Source organism: Crinia signifera, chromosome 6, assembly GCF_055691185.1.
Source record: "Crinia signifera chromosome 6, ASM5569118v1, whole genome shotgun sequence".
Taxonomy (NCBI): domain Eukaryota; kingdom Metazoa; phylum Chordata; class Amphibia; order Anura; family Myobatrachidae; genus Crinia; species Crinia signifera.
The window spans coordinates 6,357,880-6,378,577 of record NC_139222.1 but is presented as its reverse complement, the minus strand read 5'-3'; the positions used below and the strand labels follow the sequence as shown (position 1 = coordinate 6,378,577).

Here is a 20,698-nt window from a genome sequence, read left to right as displayed (position 1 = left end):
AGAAAAATTCCACCTTGAATAATGATAACTGAGCACAGCAGGGCTGCACAGGTGGCAGCAGAAAACCTCCTCCTCCTCCAGTCTACAGCCAGCGCATGGGATGGCTGATGATGCTACTGTAGCCAGGGAGGACGGAGTGAGTCACTGAGCGTAGCAGGGGCAGGTGACTCTGGGGGGAGTCTGGAATTCTGCTGTGCTGCGCTGCATAGAAGCCGGCCCGAGCAGCAGCAGCAATTTAGAGAGGAGTGAGTCAGCCGCCCTCACCATCCGTGATGTTTGGCGGCAGGGACCGAGTGAGCAGGGCAGGAGGCAGGCGCCAGGCAGGCCAGCCGCCGGTACACGCTGCCCATTACTAGTACTTAGTATGATCTTAGTGCAGGGCACATTTGCGGATTAGGGCGGGCAGGGGTGAATTTAGGGGTCAGGCCCCCCCCTAGGCACAACATCTTTGGCCGCCCTCCCCCCATATGTATGTATATGTGCACCCGAATATATATATATATGTGCAGAGAAACAAGTACAGAAGGGGCGCTTCGTAGTGCATTAAAAGAGTAACTTTAATGAAGTAAAAACAGCTCCAAGGTACAGAAAGAATGTGAGCGTACCATAAATAAAAGCACTGTGGACTGGTTACCACAAGGCAGGTATATACATACACCAAGGCAAAGCTGCTGACATCCGGGACATCCGTCTAGGGATGGACATCGATGGTCGATGTTTCGGAAACATCGATGTTTTTCTTTCGATGTTAGTGTTTTTACCATTTAATGGTGACCTTCCGATGTTTGTCACCATCGAATGCTAATCATTCGATGGTGTACCGATGGTGGCTTATTTTTTGTAATTCACAAAAGCTATGCCTCCCCTGGCTGCTGTGTCTGTGTCAGGGAAACTTCCTAGGTTCGTTGGAGGCTGTCTGACTTTCTCTCTGCTTTCCTCCCTCTCCCTCTCTATGGTTGCTGTAGCTGCTAGGCAACAGGGCCCACTGCTAGTTCTGATTGGCTCTCCCTGACTCAGAGAGCCAATCAGAGCACAAACCTCACCCTGCAGCACCAGTCACTCAAACAGCAGCAAATTTCACAGACACACTGAGCTCTGGAGGATTCAGAGAGGAGGAGAAGTCACTGAATGTTAGACCAGCTCAGGCAAGCTACAATAATAATAATAATAGGTACACAATACAACTAGCTACAGATATTTGTGAATGTCAGTCACATACAACACTCATTAATATACTGCATTAGTATTACCAGGCAGCAACCACTATATGATCATCAGTGAAGTGTTGGTCAGAGATTGTCTGTTTCTGTGAATATAGGGGCAGATGTATCATTAAGCTTGTTACGTTTGTGAAATAACGAGTCCCGCTTCTCCTGCATAACGAGGAGAAGCGGGCACTCATTATGGGGAGATGTATTAACATCCCCCAAGCCGATAAGGAGAGCCGTTATGCCCAGCGTTAACGGCTCTCCTTATCGGCTCCCTCGCCGCCCCGCACATGCGCACTCCCCGTCGCCCCCCCTGCCCGGCTTACTGGGCATGCGCGAGATCTCGCAAAAACCGCAAGATCTCCAGCGCAGCCCAAGCCAGACGCAGGGCTAGCGTTGTCCCCATAGTGGGGGATAGGTCAACGCTAGCCCTGAGCTGGCGAAGCGGCCGGGGCGAATTAACGCCTTGAAGGCTGTTAATACATCGCCCCGGCCGTTAATCCCTGGGGGGGATTGCAGGGGCAGCCCCGCCGAGCGTAACTCGGCGGGCTGTCACTAGCGCACGTTAGGTGCGCTAGTAATACATTAGGGACAGACGTAGTCCCCCCCAGTTAACCAGCGTTAAGTGCATTTTTGCACTTAACGCTGGTTAATACATCTGCCCCATAGTGAGATAGTGAGGAACAATATACACAGTCCTGGAGTACCAGTGGAATGAACCAAGATAAAGGTGCCCATACACTGCTGTGACGTCTCGCAGCAGTGTACGGACACAGGACAGCCTGCAGGGACCTTCCCGGCGGCAGGAACGCATGCGATCCGTTGTGATAGATTGCATGCATCCCTGCTTCCCACCCGCCTCACCGCCAGGAGGAACGGGTGGCTGCATGCCGGTCTGAGCACCTGGTCGGGTCCGATGCGCACGGGACCCAACAGCATGTCAGGGAGAGGCGATTTGGTCCGATTTAAGGGGTCGATTGGTCGCAATTGGCCACAATCGGACCAAATCGCCTCAGTGTAGGGGCACCTTAACTGTTTTTATATATAGTGAACTATTTTTTATATTACGTGACCTTGTCGCTAGCGATTGGTCGCTCAGTGACCGAATTGCTGGTTAATCAGTATTTTACTGGGGACCAGTGATTCTAGCAAGTTCCTGCGACCAGCGACTGTCGCTGGGCTGCGGTGGGAGCGCACACACGGCGAAGGTCGCTAGGTATCACCGGCAATATGGTCACTGAGCGACCATATAGCTGACGATGGAAGCTAGAATCGCCTAGTGTGTAGCATTATAGTGGTGCCCCCACAGATCCTGGCACCCTAGGCAGCTGCCTAATGGTAGAGCCAGCCCTGCTCATTGCAATATTTATCTCACCATATAAATGATGTGATGACCACTATATCATCTCCCTTATTTGTGTGTGTGTGTAGTTACACTTGCCTTAATAAATAGACATTTCCCTATCTGGAAAAATAGTGAAACCTAAAACGAGTTAGTTTACAATTTATCTAATTTTATTACATTTTGATTACTTGCTGTTAAAGTGTTAATAATGTGTACAAAATTATTATACTACTTCATCATTGGGCTTTGTGTGAATATTATATATGTATATTATACACACAATGTCCAATGATAAAGTAATATGTTGCTCAGAGCCTGGGCCCTGCCACCAAACTCAATTACTACCTTACAAATGGCAAAACAGGCTTTTGCGCATGCACTAGTCATATAACTAGTTTTCACCATCGAATACTTTTGATTCGATGGTTAGTTACCATCGCATCGAAAGTTTCAATGGTGGAAGCACTGCCATCATTTGATGGTTGGCTTCCGATGTCCATCCCTACATCCGTCCTGTAGCCGGTCTGGAAAGGTACACACGCTGGATTGCGAGGCAGCGTTCACAGACGCCGGAGCCGGGAGGACAGCCGGGAGTCAGTCACAGGGAGCGCGTCATCAGGCCACACCCTAACTCGTTTCGTCAGATGACTTCGTCAGAGGGCGTGGCTTCTGCTGACGCTCAATGCATTTTATCACAGTAACAACTGTCAATCACATTGTGGGCTTGGTTTTTCTACCCAATGAACAAGTAACCAATGGTGTACATCACTCGCTATTACCCACCTCCATGCTCTAACGGTATTTATATATAAAGAAACACAGCCACTAGACTGTTTCGCTAAAAAGTAACAGATACCTCCATTTAGGACGATAAAAAATGTAGTTACATAGATACACACTGCAAGATGTTATTGACTAAATATACCATATATTAGCCATTTTTTCTTTACCGCTGTCTTCTTTCAGAAGACAAAATGGCTAATATACGGTATATTTAGTCAATAACATCTTGCAGTGTGTATCTATGTAACTACATTTTTTATCGTCCTAAATGGAGGTAACTGTTACTGTTAAATAGTAAATAATCATTTACTTGATGATTGGCTTCACTACCAGCCTACACACACACACACACACACACACACACACACAGGAGTCACTACCAGCCCACACACACACACAGGGGTCACTACCAGCCCCCCCCCCACACACACACACACACACAAATACACACACAGGGGTCACTACCAGCACACACACACACAGGGGTCACTACCAGCCCACACACACACACACAGGGGTCACTACCAGCCCCCCCACACACACAGGGGACACTTCCAGCCCACACACACACATGCAGGGGTCACTACCAGCCTTCCCGTCCACACACATACACACACAGGGGTCACTACCAACCCCTTCTCACACACACACACACACACACACACACACACAGGGGTCACTACCAGCACACACACTCACTCACAGGCGTCACTACCAGCCCCCCCACACACACAGGGGTCACTACCAGCCTACACACACACACAGGGGTCACTACAAGCCCACACACACACAGGGGTCACTACCAGCCCCCCCCCCCCCCACACACAGGGGTCACTACCAGCCTCCCTGTCCACACACACACACATGGGTCACTGCCAGCCCACACACATACACACACACACACACACAGGGGTCACTACCAGCCTACACACACACACACACAGGGGTCACTACCAGCCCCCCCACACACACAGGGGTCACTACCAGCCCACACACACATACACACACACACACAGGGGTCACAACCAGCCTACACACACACACACACACACACACAGGGGTCACTTCTGACATGCACACCCACACACAGCTGTTACTTTAAACACAGTCCCAGCCAGTATGGAGCAAACACAGTCCCAGCCAGTATGGAGCAAACACAGTCCCAGCCAGTATGGAGCTGCTGAAGCAAAGCCGCATGCACTAACCTGGGAGCACTCCTGCTCCTCCCCAGCCTCTCCTCCAAGCTCATTGCTGGCCTGGGCTGTCAATCTCTGGGCTGCTTCCTGTAATTATGCTCTGTCACTCCCCCTCACTGATGTCTCCAGCACGGAGCATGCAGCTCCATGTCCAGAAGAGGGAAGGCTCCTGTGCTGCTGCCACAGCTGCTGGTAAAGTCTCCCTGGCTGCTGACTGCTAGCAGGCTGGCTCTGCTGGTCAGCTCTCTCCCGAGTGGCTGTGTGAAGCAGCTGAGCAGGCTGCTTGTGGGAGGCTGAGCAGTCTGAGGGCAGTGCAGGCAGCAGAGCAGCCTGGGGACTCGGAGTAGGAGCAGGAAGCACTAGCTGAGGTGACCGCGGGGGGAGGGGGGATGACTGATCGGGCAGGCGGCTGAGTGGACACCCGAGATCATCACTGCTGCAGCCATTCCTTGGGGCCCCTCAGATCGTCGGGGCCCGCGTCAGCTGTCCCCTTTGACCCCCCCTGTCACCGGGACTGGCTGCATGATCGGTATTTATTATGCACATTTTTTCACCATCTTTTGATGTATACTCCTATCTCCAATGTAGCAGCGAACAGACATAACCTTTAGCACTCACACTGGATATTACGTAGCGTGGACCGCAAGTGGAACGCATTTATTGTTTATATTGTTTATAGTGATACACATTGGCTGCATGATCGGTATTTATCATGCATATCTTTCATTATTTCACCATTTTTTGTTTACTCATATCCCCAATGTAACAGCGAACAGACATAACCTTTAGCACTCACACTGGATATTACGTAGCGTGGACTGCAAGTGGAACGCATTTATTGTTTATATTGTTTATATTGATACACATTGGCTGCATGATCGGTATTTATCATGCATATCTTTCATTATTTCACCATTTTTTGTTTACTCATATCCCCAATGTAACAGCGAACAGACATAACCTTTAGCACTCACACCAGATATTACGTAGCGTGGACTGCAAGTGGAACGCATTTTTAATTTATATCTTGATATTAGGCTGATATCACTTCAGTATCGCCACCTATAATTCTAAATATTAGGGTAAGCACATTACTTTCTCTTATATGAAGCGATAGTAAGCGGAGAAATTCCGACAAACGGAACTGTCAGTGGAAGCGAAGTCGCTGAAGTGACATCACATGACACGCACATTGGAACGCACGCGGGCGCCCGCGAGGCCACAAAACTTCTAATGAAAGCTCCACACACTGCTGCATTAACAGCATACACCCAACGGGGCTGCATTTATCTCCCAGTAAGCTTAGTGGATGTCATACAGTACATTGCATAAAAATGATATTTGGACCTGTTAAGGGCTGATTGGGTCCTTCATTGACACAGGAAGTGACACCACATACCATTCACTATATATACCCGGCCATTACCCATGGGATTTACCTGCAGTTTGGTCTATTTTCCACCTGCTGAGACTTTCATTTTGAGGTATGTAGAGTATGAAATTTTCTCCAAACTCTATTAGGCCTTGAACTGTATATGTAATTTGTATCTGTATTGTGCATATATTATATGCTTATGTCCATTTACATAAGTCAAAGCTTTACTTAAAAAGAATATGGTGTTTTCTGATATGGCCATATACAAATATGGGAATCTGATACCACCACTCATTGATGTTATAGGATTGTATTCGGAAGAATCCCCTCAGAACTTGTGGTTTCAAATAAGGACCTATATGGAAATTGGTATGTCACTAATTCCATTCTTACCATCCCTTATCCATAATTGCATCCTTGCTCTCCTCCTCATGTATATTATTGCATATGTCCTAGATGCGCGTGTGCATCTACACATTAAGATCTCCAAAGGATCCATTTTTACATCTTGCACATCATCCCTGAAAGGTTGACATCTGGAGTTAACATTTGTACACACGGTCTATATGCCTATAGGTATGTACTCCGATTATTATATTTTTTTAACTCACCACCTCATCATATATGTATAGTGAGTAATTTGGCTTCTTTTCACCACCTAGAATGTTACCCCTGAGGAAGTCGTTTACGACTAAACGCGTTGGGTTTTTTCCTTGCATTTGTTGAACCGAATTATTGACTCCACACAGATGAAAAAGTGATTTTAATTTATACACTCTTACGCACTTTTTTTCCTGCTATCCACAGATAAAGATATATACAGCACAGCAGGGCGGCAGCAGAAGCCAGAGAGATTTAATCCCCCAAACCCCAAGTTTATTACCATGTTTATTACCATCATTAATTAGCTTTATAAAAAAAAAAGAAAAAAAAGAAATCCACCTTGAATAATGATAACTGAGCACAGCAGGGCTGCACAGGTGGCAGCAGAAAACCTCCTCCTCCTCCAGTCTACAGCCAGCGCATGGGATGGCTGATGATGCTACTGTAGCCAGGGAGGAGGGAGTGAGTCACTGAGCGTAGCAGGGGCAGGTGACTCTGGGAGGAGTCTGGAATTCTGCTGTGCTGTGCTGCCTAGAAGCCGGCCCGAGCAGCAGCAGCAATTTAGAGAGGATTGAGTCAGCCGCCCTCACCATCCGTGATGTTTGGCGGCAGGGACCGAGTGAGCAGGGCAGGAGGCAGGCGCCGGGCAGGCCAGCCGCCGGTACACGCTGCCCATTACTAGTACTTAGTATGATCTTAGTGCAGGGCTCATTTGCGGATTAGGGCGGGCAGGGGTGAATTTAGGAGTCAGGCCCCCCCTAGGCATAACATCTTTGGCCGCCCTCCCCCCATGTGTATGTATATGTGCACCCGAATATATATATATATATATATATATATATATATATATATATATATATAGCAGGGTTGGATATTCAAATAAGGGCACTCACCAGTAAATCATGAAAAGTTTATTCAGGGTACATTACCAATCTGGCATAGTAGTCTACGTTTTGGCCACCAGGTGGCCTTTCTCAAGACAGGTCAGCTTAGACGTCCACACAGTACAAGAGTCAGGATATCCAGGTATCCTGACTCTTGTACTGTGTGGACGTCTAAGCTGACCTGTCTTGAGAAAGGCCACTTGGTGGCCGAAACGTAGACTACTATGCCAGATTGGTAATGTACCCTGAATAAACTTTTCATGATTTACTGGTGAGTGCCCTTATTGGAATATCCAACCCTGCTATACATTGGGACACATTGTGTCACCTTAAAGGAGCACCGCAATTTGTTACATTGTTGGCTGGGAGTGCAGAACTACAGAATATATATATATATATATATATATATATATATATATATATATATATATATTGGTGGCAGTGGGCATATAAATATATGAACATTGGTGGACAGTGATGGCGGTAATGGATACATTGCTGGCCTGTGCAATAACTAAATATACATTGGTGGGCAGTGTTACCGCCAACACTGCCCACCAATGTTTATATATTTATATGCCCACTGCCACCAATGTATATTTATTTAAATGCAAACTGCCCACCTATGTATTTATGTTAATGGCATGTGTGCACTAGACGGGGGGCGCAACCCCCCCCCCCCCACGTGCGTGCCCCGGAGCAACTCGGCGGCTATCGCCACATCACCCGCCACCCCCGTGGAGCAACGCGGCAGCCCTCACCTCTTCACCCGCCCGCCTCCCCCCCCCCCCCCCCAGTGGAGACAGACATGCATCGCCGACCGCATCACCCGCCAGCCCATTCCCTCCCTAGGAGCGATGCAGCCGTGGCTGCATAATTCCCCTGTGGAGCAATGTGGCGGCTGCATCCCCCCCAATGGAGCAGGTAAGCGCCAGAGCGTCCCCCTCTGCCTGGGGCGCTCCTGTGCCCTGCACCATCCTTGGCCGTCCCCCATGAAGTCAGATGATGACGCACACAGCTGCCCACCCATGTTTATATGCGCACTGCCATCAATGTATTCATTTAAATGCATCAACAATATATTATAATAATATATATATATATATATATATATATATATTATATATTTCTGGTGCATTTAAATGAATATAAACATTGGTGGCCAGGGGGGCGGGGCAGCAGGGTGCACTGTGTTGCCGGGCAGGGAGCAGATCTGTCTGCTCCTGTGTTGAGCAGGGCGGGGCTAGTCGCCGGGGAGCAGAGATAGCAGCAGCAGCCGGAGAGAAGATGACTGGAGCTGCGGAGTCGGACCAGCTTGGTGAGTATGACAGGCGAGGCGGCGGTGGGGCAGGGGGCGGTCCGCCGGGCTGAAAGTGGTTAATCTTTCAGCCCGGCAGGCGTACACACATGGCGATGATGGATGAAAAACCAACCATCATCGCCACATAATGTAGTTACATAGATACACACTGCAAGATGTTATTGACTAAATATACCATATATTAGCCATTTTTTCTTTACCGCTGTCTTCTTTCAGAAGACAAAATGGCTAATATACGGTATATTTAGTCAATAACATCTTGCAGTGTGTATCTATGTAACTACATTTTTTATCATCCTAAATGGAGGTAACTGTTACTTTTTAGCGAAACAGTCTGGTGGCTGTGTTTCTTTATATATATATATAAATACCGTTAGAGCATGGAGGTGGGTAATAGCGAGTGATGTACACCATTGGTTACTTGTTCATTGGGTAAAAAAAACAGGCCCACAATGTGATTGACAGTTGTTACTGTGATAAAATGCATTGAGCGTCAGCAGAAGCCACGCCCTCTGACGAAGTCATCTGACGAAACGCGTTAGGGCGTGGCCTGATGACGCGCTCCCTGTGACTGACTCCCGGCTGTCCTCCCGGCTCCGGCGTCTGTGAACGCTGCCTCGCAATCCAGCGTGTGTACCTTTCCAGACCGGCTACAGGACGGATGTCCCGGATGTCAGCAGCTTTGCCTTGGTGTATGTATATGCCTGCCTTGTGGTAACCAGTCGACAGTGCTTTTATTTATGGTACGCTCACATTCTTTCTGTACCTTGGAGCTGTTTTTACTTCATTAAAGTTACTCTTTTAATGCACTATGAAGCGCCCCTTCTGTACTTGTTTCTCTGCACAGATTTCCACTCCATGGTTCCAGGAGTTTATTGAGAAGGGTGCTGCGGCCATATCAGTGGTCTGTGTGCGACTTAACCCCTGAAGGACTATCAGGTGGACTATTGACTGGTTAAAAGGACATTATCAGCGCCTATGCCAACATTCTTTTCCTATATATATATATATATATATATATATATATATATATATATATATATAGTAGAGGATTTGTTCGGCACTCCGGACGATAGATAATGCACCGCGGTGCCTTCCTCCGCAATTGATTAAGGAGAAGACCAGGGGCTTGTGGTGGGGCTCCCTGAAATAAGGCGGCACTCACGGAATTTGATTAGAAAGTATCAAGGTATTGGGAGTGACAAAGTTACGTCATTCGCCAACGTTTCAAGGTCACGCAGGACCTTTTCATCAGGACGTGCAGGGGTGCATAAAGTGCTGTGCATAAAGGGGTGCAGGGCAGACTCTTACCTATTTGTAGCCTTCTAGCGTCTGTGTCCTCCTCACCGCCGCGTCATCACCGCTACTGACTTCCGGGAGCTCTGTCAACGCCCACCTGTGACGTGCGGTGGTTGCCAGGCCAACCCTGGACGCCTCGTCACGGAGCTGCTGCACGGCCATGAAGGGGGATTTCAATCGGACCAACATGCAAACTGTTGGATAAAGTGAAAAATAAACGTGGGCAAACTAATAATAAGTGCATAAATTTATAGAAGGCTATATACAACGCTAATAAATTGTGCATATATAGTGAAAAAGGGAAAATAAGGGAAAAAATGGAAAAGCCGCACAGAAATTATAATTATGGCACAAAAGGGAATACTTATAATGAATATGTATAGTGCGCAACTAGATCATGGAGCACAGCATTGTATGTACCACCAGCATAAAGACACTACAAATAATGCATGAGTAGAAGCTGATTTAAGCATGTTCCTCAAAGATGTTGAATGCTATGGATAACTGGAACTCAGATGAATGTTTTCCATAATAATTGTTCATTCATCCCATTAGGGACAAGCGTGTTCAATCTAAAGATCCACATCGCTTCCTTTTGTGTAAGCAGTTTTTGCCTATCACCTCCTCTGCTGAGTGGGGGAACATGATCGATAATTTTGCTCCTGAGGCTGGCTAAGGTGTGTCCACATTCTCTAAAATGCCTTGCCACTGGTTGTTCCACTGCATTACCTTTCGGGGCATTTGACAGGGATGACCTATGTAAGGCCATTCTTTCCCTAAAGCTTCGGATAGTTCGTCCGACATATAGCTTCCCGCAGGGACAGATGATGATATATATATAATGTAAGTGGACTTACAGTGCAGGACATGTTTTATAGAGAATTTTTTGCCTGTAATTACATGGTAGCCGGCTCTGACTTTAGCCACCCACAAACAGGCAAAAAATTCTCTATAAAACATGTCCTGCACTGTAAGTCCACTTACATTATATATATATCATCATCTGTCCCTGCGGGAAGCTATATGTCGGACGAACTATCCGAAGCTTTAGGGAAAGAATGGCCTTACATAGGTCATCCCTGTCAAATGCCCCGAAAGGTAATGCAGTGGAACAACCAGTGGCAAGGCATTTTAGAGAATGTGGACACACCTTAGCCAGCCTCAGGAGCAAAATTATCGATCATGTTCCCCCACTCAGCAGAGGAGGTGATAGGCAAAAACTGCTTACACAAAAGGAAGCGATGTGGATCTTTAGATTGAACACGCTTGTCCCTAATGGGATGAATGAACAATTATTATGGAAAACATTCATCTGAGTTCCAGTTATCCATAGCATTCAACATCTTTGAGGAACATGCTTAAATCAGCTTCTACTCATGCGTTATTTGTAGTGTCTTTATGCTGGTGGTACATACAATGCTGTGCTCCATGATCTAGTTGCGCACTATACATATTCATTATAAGTATTCCCTTTTGTGCCATAATTATAATTTCTGTGCGGCTTTTCCATTTTTTCCCTTATTTTCCCTTTTTCACTATATATGCACAATTTATTAGCGTTATATGTAGCCTTCTATAAATTTATGCACTTATTATTAGTTTGCCCACGTTTATTTTTCACTTTATCCAACAGTTTGCATGTTGGTCCGATTGAAATCCCCCTTCATGGCCGTGCAGCAGCTCCGTGACCAGGCGTCCAGGGTTGGCCTGGCAACCACCGCACGTCACAGGTGGGCGTTGACAGAGCTCCCGGAAGTCAGTAGCGGTGATGCCGCGGCGGTGAGGAGGACACAGACGCTAGAAGGCTACAAATAGGTAAGAGTCTGCCCTGCCCTGCACTTTATGCACCCCTGCACGTCCTGATGAAAAGGTCCTGCGTGACCTTGAAACGTTGGCGAATGATGTAACTTTGTCACCCCCAATACATTGATACTTTCTAATCAAATTCCGTGAGTGCCGCCTTATTTCAGGGAGCCCCACCACAAGCCCCTGGTCTTCTCCATATATATATATATATATATATATATATATATATATTCTCCACTGCTGGTCGGCACTCTTTACACTGGGCCAAGTCCAGGTGCGCTCTACAATCTCACATGCAAATCCAAAGAAAGAGGCACTCCGGTAGTAGTATTCAAAAAGTGGTTGTATTGATAGCGCCAAGCGCTTTCGGGGATGAAAGCCCCTTCCTCAGGGCACAACAGCAACAACCAAAATTACAACAATCCCCCAAATAAATACCTTATCCTGTGCAGCAGCCGCCCCTTCGCATCGCGCGCCGGCATCCGACTCGCCGGAAGTCGTCATCCAGGAACTTCCGGTGAGACGCGCTGTCAGCGAGCGGGGAGCGTTCATGCGTTCCACCCGCCGCTGGCTTGCGTACCACCTATCACCTATCTATCAGCTGAGGAGAGGATGTCCGGAAGATAGGTGGTACGCAAGCCAGCGGCGGGTGGAACGCATGAACGCTCCCCGCTCGCTGACAGCGCGTCTCACCGGAAGTTCCTGGATGACGACTTCCGGCGAGTCGGATGCCGGCGCGCGATGCGAAGGGGCGGCTGCTGCACAGGATAAGGTATTTATTTGGGGGATTGTTGTAATTTTGGTTGTTGCTGTTGTGCCCTGAGGAAGGGGCTTTCATCCCCGAAAGCGCTTGGCGCTATCAATACAACCACTTTTTGAATACTACTACCGGAGTGCCTCTTTCTTTGGATATATGGATATATATATATATATATATATATATATATACAATGATGGGCGGCACTCCAACTAAGGCAAATGCTGGCAAAGCTTGGTATTTAAGTGAAAGAAAACGGGTGCCCTCCGGAATGCAGCACTGCGGCTGCTGTACATACACTTCTGGGGGATGGCGGCACTCCAAATAACGATTGTCCACACTCAAGTAGGATACCGACGTTTCTGGGCTGTTACAGCCCCTTTATCAAGGTGCAAGGAAGAACACTGTGTACACAAATATACAAAACATTTATACATTACCGCTCCGTCCGTGCTGCCCGCCGTCTCCCGCGCCGGCGTCTGATGCTGACGTCACCCGCTGGTTGACGCTACGGATCGCACGGAGGGAAGCGCCGTGCTGTAGCGTTGCCCAGCAACCACCCAAACAACTACGTGTCAAGCTGTCAGCTGGGCTATACGCGAACTGAAAGGGACAAATACAAAATTACAACGATTATACATGACAATTAAAAAACGATAATACACCATAAGAAAAAACCCTAATCAAAGTGCTGTATTGTGCAGGAGCTGTTCGTGGACTAAAAGCTACGCTGTTTATATTAAACTGTTGATTGGCGGACTTAGGTGTCTCCCTTACTATAGTCACGCTGTAATTTTATAATAATATTAATAGAAGGCACCTCAGACTAGGAAATGAAAAGGAGTACAAACATAACTGGGTTACAAAACAATCCAGATTACAGAAAACAAGACAAACCCAGGTTTTCATTCAAGCCTCTAGGGCTCAGAGTGTCTAGGGTGAAAATCCACCTGCTTTCTAACTGCAGGAGTCTAAGGGACCTGTTACCACCTCTTTTTAATGGGGGCACGTGGTCAATAATGCGGTAGCGGAGAGTGGCTAGATTGTGCCTGGCTTCGACAAAATGTCTCGCCACCGGTTGTTCGCTGACGCCTGTTGCAAGGGCTGTTTTTATGGACGAGCGATGGGCAGCCGCTCTTTCTTTAAACATCCTCTCTGTTTTGCCCACGTAGTTGTTACCACATGGGCAACTAATCAGGTATACCACGAATTTGGTATCACAGCTTACCCTGTGATGCATTTTATACTTTTTCCCTGAATACGGGTGAAAAAATGCATCTCCCTGTGCCATGTAATTACATGTGATGCATCCACTGCACCTGTAGCAACCCATTTTGGCCGCACCCCAAAATGTGATATTTTGTTTAGGGGGAGGAAAGCAGATGTCATTTTTTACCACATAATCACGGATACTTTTTCCTCTGGTATATGAGTGCATGAGAGATTTATTTTTAAACACAGGTAATGCCGGGTCGGTGGTGAGTAATGGCCAGTGCTTCTTGGCTATTTTACTCATTGGAGGGCTGTTCGGTTGAAATGAATTAACCCAGATGATTTTATCATCTGTTTTTTTGGCTGACTGCTTGGGAATGAAGGCCTCCTCTCTGGTGGTATTCAGAATTTTATTCCTAGTATCTTTGAGAAGAGCCTCATCGTATCCTCTTTCCGCAAATTTGATGGACATGTTAATTAGACAATCTTCTAATTCCCTTTGATTACTGGTGATCCTCCGGGCCCGGAGCATCTGGGAATAAGGGAGTCCCATTTTTAATGAGGTAGGGTGGAAACTGGAAAATGATAAGATATTGTTTCTATCGGTCGGTTTGCTATATAATGAGGTCACAATGCTGCCCATAGATAAACAAATATTTACGTCCAGATAGTGTATGGACTGTTTGTCCATATTGTATGTGAACTTAATAGGCGAATTGGTATTATTGTGCTCATCTATCAAAGATGACAGTGCAGTGTTATCACCTGTCCAAAATATCAGGAGGTCATCTATATACCGCGTGTACAGCAATAGAGACCCCCTGATAGCTGAATTTTTGGTGAACAAGGATTGTTCAATGATGAACATATATGAATTAGCAAACGACGGGGCCACTGAGGACCCCATCGCGCATCCTCGTAGTTGCAGGAAAAATTTTCCATTAAATTTGAAATAATTTCTTTTGAGTGTTAACTCAAGCAAACGTAAAAACAACTGCACGTCAGGGCCAGTGTACAAAGGATTATCCACAATTAGTGTTTTAACTGCCTCCAAGCCCGCACCGTGCGGAATGCACGTATACAGGCTCGTGACGTCTATAGTGCTGAGGGTACAATCACTGGGTACTTCGCCCAACTCTTTAAGTTTAAGTAACAGATGTGTTGTATCCTGTAGATAATTAGCATCCCCTTTGACACATGGCTGTAAAAAATAATCCAAAAAAATAGAAATGGTTTGATAGAGAGAACCCCGGGCAGAGATGATGGGTCTGCCCGGGGGTTTCTCTGGGTTTTTGTGAAGCTTTGGAATAGAGTATAGAACAGGAATGACAGGGAACTCAACCTCTAGTGCCTTTCTAGTGGGAACATCAATGAGTCCTTCTAACACAGCCTGCTCTAAAATGCGGTCTAACTCTGTTTTGTAACTTATTGTGGGATCTCCCGGTAAGGGGCGGTAAGTGTCAGTGTCCAATAATTGTTGGTTGATTTCAGCCACGTATTCTGAGGTGTTTAATATGGCTATGCCTCCACCTTTGTCTGCTCCCCGAATCGTGATGGATGTGTCATCTTGCAGACTTTTAAGGGCTGACCATTCGTCCTTGGTAAGGTTGGATCTCACTGGCAAAGGAGTTTTTAATAATCTGGTAGTGTCTTGTTCCAATAATCTTGAAAATGTCTTTATCGACGGATTAAACGAGGGAGGATCAAACTTGGATTTCTTTTTCAGTGTTTTAGGATAATTGTCGATTGAGCTGGATGTATTAGCCTTATCGTTTTTGTCTTGGAAAAATTCACGGATCTTGAGCTGTCTCTGTAACTTAAATTGTTCTACTTTAATGTTGAATGGGTCCGTTCTTGTAGTCGGTACATAATTTAACCCTTTAGATAATACAGCTGTCTCTGTGTCCGTCAATTTTCTGGAAGACAAATTGAATATTATTTCTTTGGATGTCTGGATGGCTGGGTTCTGGTTTTGACTCTTGGTTCTCTTATTTTGGCCCCCCCTCCTCGTGTACTCGCGGTACCGTGGGCTGCTGTGTGCTTGGGGCGAGCACCTAAAGGGGGACGACCAGAGTCCGTTCCCTGGCCTTCTGCTTCGCTGGTGGATGAAAACTCATCTCTTGATGAGTCTGTGTCCCATATTTTACGATTAAATCTGGGACCTTGACGTCTCTTGCCGAATCGGGTTGGGGGTTCACCACCTGTTAACCAGGGGTACACCTGATGTTTCTCATAATCCAGGTTTACTCTCTCTTTTTTATTGAGTTTAAACATCTGTAGGTCTTTCTTATATTTATCCATTTGTGTGGACAATCTTTCCAACCAATTAGGTGTCTGATCGGCTGACAGAGACTCTTTATACATGTTTTCAAATTCCGCCAGTTTCACCCGTACACAATCAAGTTCTCTTTTCGCCTCTTCTATGACTGCGACCATAAGGTCGAAAGAACATTTGTTCAATATTGACGTCCATGTTTTGCAAAACGCAATATTGTAACGGCCTATCGTAGGCACATTTTTCACGCGAAATCCCCGCGGGATTTTCTTTTCACGTATGTAATCAGAAAGAGTAATGCCATGAAAATAATAGTCAGTCTCTCTGCGCTTTAAATTAAGCCATTGATGATAAAGTTGTAAATGATCAGGCGCTGCAGATGTCGACACAGCGTCTTCTTTGAACAAAAGTCTGTCGTAGTCCGAATCCGAATAGCTAAAAATGGAGCCCAGGGTCAACTCTACTCGTGTCTGCGAGGAAGACTCTGCTGATAGCTCCACTGGACGAGACTCCATATTTCACACAGTGTCTGAATGCCTGTTTATGGCGAATAAGTCGACACGCTGCTCCTGTCGACGTGCACACCACTACTAGTGTAGACAAAACAAAGTGACCCAATCACCGTGCACGGTCACTTCCTCTGGACTCCGGCAAGTCCAATAATATAGCCACTGGGTGCCCGACTCGACTTGAGACCTGGGGGGGTCCGCAAATCTCTATGCATACAATGATGGGCGGCACTCCAACTAAGGCAAATGCTGGCAAAGCTTGGTATTTAAGTGAAAGAAAACGGGTGCCCTCCGGAATGCAGCACTGCGGCTGCTGTACATACACTTCTGGGGGATGGCGGCACTCCAAATAACGATTGTCCACACTCAAGTAGGATACCGACGTTTCTGGGCTGTTACAGCCCCTTTATCAAGGTGCAAGGAAGAACACTGTGTACACAAATATACAAAACATTTATACATTACCGCTCCGTCCGTGCTGCCCGCCGTCTCCCGCGCCGGCGTCTGATGCTGACGTCACCCGCTGGTTGACGCTACGGATCGCACGGAGGGAAGCGCCGTGCTGTAGCGTTGCCCAGCAACCACCCAAACAACTACGTGTCAAGCTGTCAGCTGGGCTATACGCGAACTGAAAGGGACAAATACAAAATTACAACGATTATACATGACAATTAAAAAACGATAATACACCATAAGAAAAAACCCTAATCAAAGTGCTGTATTGTGCAGGAGCTGTTCGTGGACTAAAAGCTACGCTGTTTATATTAAACTGTTGATTGGCGGACTTAGGTGTCTCCCTTACTATAGTCACGCTGTAATTTTATAATAATATTAATAGAAGGCACCTCAGACTAGGAAATGAAAAGGAGTACAAACATAACTGGGTTACAAAACAATCCAGATTACAGAAAACAAGACAAACCCAGGTTTTCATTCAAGCCTCTAGGGCTCAGAGTGTCTAGGGTGAAAATCCACCTGCTTTCTAACTGCAGGAGTCTAAGGGACCTGTTACCACCTCTTTTTAATGGGGGCACGTGGTCAATAATGCGGTAGCGGAGAGTGGCTAGATTGTGCCTGGCTTCGACAAAATGTCTCGCCACCGGTTGTTCGCTGACGCCTGTTGCAAGGGCTGTTTTTATGGACGAGCGATGGGCAGCCGCTCTTTCTTTAAACATCCTCTCTGTTTTGCCCACGTAGTGGTTACCACATGGGCAACTAATCAGGTATACCACGAATTTGGTATCACAGCTTACCCTGTGATGCATTTTATACTTTTTCCCTGAATACGGGTGAAAAAATGCATCTCCCTGTGCCATGTAATTACATGTGATGCATCCACTGCACCTGTAGCAACCCATTTTGGCCGCACCCCAAAATGTTTTGTATATTTGTGTACACAGTGTTCTTCCTTGCACCTTGATAAAGTGGCTGTAACAGCCCAGAAACGTCGGTATCCTACTTGAGTGTGGACAATCGTTATTTGGAGTGCCGCCATCCCCCAGAAGTGTATGTACAGCAGCCGCAGTGCTGCATTCCGGAGGGCACCCGTTTTCTTTCACTTAAATACCAAGCTTTGCCAGCATTTGCCTTAGTTGGAGTGCCGCCCATCATTGTATGCATAGAGATTTGCGGACCCCCCCAGGTCTCAAGTCGAGTCGGGCACCCAGTGGCTATATTATTGGACTTGCCGGAGTCCAGAGGAAGTGACCGTGCACGGTGATTGGGTCACTTTGTTTTGTCTACACTAGTAGTGGTGTGCACGTCGACAGGAGCAGCGTGTCGACTTATTCGCCATAAACAGGCATTCAGACACTGTGTGAAATATGGAGTCTCGTCCAGTGGAGCTATCAGCAGAGTCTTCCTCGCAGACACGAGTAGAGTTGACCCTGGGCTCCATTTTTAGCTATTCGGATTCGGACTACGACAGACTTTTGTTCAAAGAAGACGCTGTGTCGACATCTGCAGCGCCTGATCATTTACAACTTTATCATCAATGGCTTAATTTAAAGCGCAGAGAGACTGACTATTATTTTCATGGCATTACTCTTTCTGATTACATACGTGAAAAGAAAATCCCGCGGGGATTTCGCATGAAAAATGTGCCTACGATAGGCCGTTACAATATTGCGTTTTGCAAAACATGGACGTCAATATTGAACAAATGTTCTTTCGACCTTATGGTCGCAGTCATAGAAGAGGCGAAAAGAGAACTTGATTGTGTACGGGTGAAACTGGCGGAATTTGAAAACATGTATAAAGAGTCTCTGTCAGCCGATCAGACACCTAATTGGTTGGAAAGATTGTCCACACAAATGGATAAATATAAGAAAGACCTACAGATGTTTAAACTCAATAAAAAAGAGAGAGTAAACCTGGATTATGAGAAACATCAGGTGTACCCCTGGTTAACAGGTGGTGAACCCCCAACCCGATTCGGCAAGAGACGTCAAGGTCCCAGATTTAATCGTAAAATATGGGACACAGACTCATCAAGAGATGAGTTTTCATCCACCAGCGAAGCAGAAGGCCAGGGAACGGACTCTGGTCGTCCCCCTTTAGGTGCTCGCCCCAAGCACACAGCAGCCCACGGTACCGCGAGTACACGAGGAGGGGGGGCCAAAATAAGAGAACCAAGAGTCAAAACCAGAACCCAGCCATCCAGACATCCAAAGAAATAATATTCAATTTGTCTTCCAGAAAATTGACGGACACAGAGACAGCTGTATTATCTAAAGGGTTAAATTATGTACCGACTACAAGAACGGACCCATTCAACATTAAAGTAGAACAATTTAAGTTACAGAGACAGCTCAAGATCCGTGAATTTTTCCAAGACAAAAACGATAAGGCTAATACATCCAGCTCAATCGACAATTATCCTAAAACACTGAAAAAGAAATCCAAGTTTGATCCTCCCTCGTTTAATCCGTCGATAAAGACATTTTCAAGATTATTGGAACAAGACACTACCAGATTATTAAAAACTCCTTTGCCAGTGAGATCCAACCTTACCAAGGACGAATGGTCAGCCCTTAAAAGTCTGCAAGATGACACATCCATCACGATTCGGGGAGCAGACAAAGGTGGAGGCATAGCCATATTAAACACCTCAGAATACGTGGCTGAAATCAACCAACAATTATTGGACACTGACACTTACCGCCCCTTACCGGGAGATCCCACAATAAGTTACAAAACAGAGTTAGACCGCATTTTAGAGCAGGCTGTGTTAGAAGGACTCATTGATGTTCCCACTAGAAAGGCACTAGAGGTTGAGTTCCCTGTCATTCCTGTTCTATACTCTATTCCAAAGCTTCACAAAAACCCAGAGAAACCCCCGGGCAGACCCATCATCTCTGCCCGGGGTTCTCTCTATCAAACCATTTCTATTTTTTTGGATTATTTTTTACAGCCATGTGTCAAAGGGGATGCTAATTATCTACAGGATACAACACATCTGTTACTTAAACTTAAAGAGTTGGGCGAAGTACCCAGTGATTGTACCCTCAGCACTATAGACGTCACGAGCCTGTATACGTGCATTCCGCACGGTGCGGGCTTGGAGGCAGTTAAAACACTAATTGTGGATAATCCTTTGTACACTGGCCCTGACGTGCAGTTGTTTTTACGTTTGCTTGAGTTAACACTCAAAAGAAATTATTTCAAATTTAATGGAAAATTTTTCCTGCAACTACGAGGATGCGCGATGGGGTCCTCAGTGGCCCCGTCGTTTGCTAATTCATATATGTTCATCATTGAACAATCCTTGTTCACCAAAAATTCAGCTATCAGGGGGTCTCTATTGCTGTACACGCGGTATATAGATGACCTCCTGATATTTTGGACAGGTGATAACACTGCACTGTCATCTTTGATAGATGAGCACAATAATACCAATTCGCCTATTAAGTTCACATACAATATGGACAAACAGTCCATACACTATCTGGACGTAAATATTTGTTTATCTATGGGCAGCATTGTGACCTCATTATATAGCAAACCGACCGATAGAAACAATATCTTATCATTTTCCAGTTTCCACCCTACCTCATTAAAAATGGGACTCCCTTATTCCCAGATGCTCCGGGCCCGGAGGATCACCAGTAATCAAAGGGAATTAGA

General features: G+C 46.2%; 1 protein-coding gene across 7 annotated transcripts in view; it reads left to right on the top strand.

Moving 5' to 3' along the window:
• Positions 1 to 20,698, top strand: part of LOC146009894 (ribonuclease inhibitor-like) — a 68,103-nt gene that overhangs the window by 10,825 nt on the left and 36,580 nt on the right. The window contains exons 1-2 of one of the 7 annotated variants that reach the window (XR_014444694.1): positions 4,632 to 5,061; positions 6,214 to 6,276. The exons of 3 other annotated variants lie outside the window; for them this stretch is intronic. Coding sequence is in view for 1 of the 4 variants with exons in the window: in XM_083150492.1 (XP_083006618.1) it covers positions 5,961 to 6,016; positions 6,214 to 6,276 (119 nt within the window). In the remaining 3 variants the exon portion in view is untranslated. Of the gene's footprint in view, positions 1 to 4,631; positions 6,017 to 6,213; positions 6,277 to 20,698 lie in introns of those variants that run through there. 3 more of the 7 variants (XM_083150492.1, XR_014444690.1, XR_014444691.1) reach the window with 3 other exon arrangements.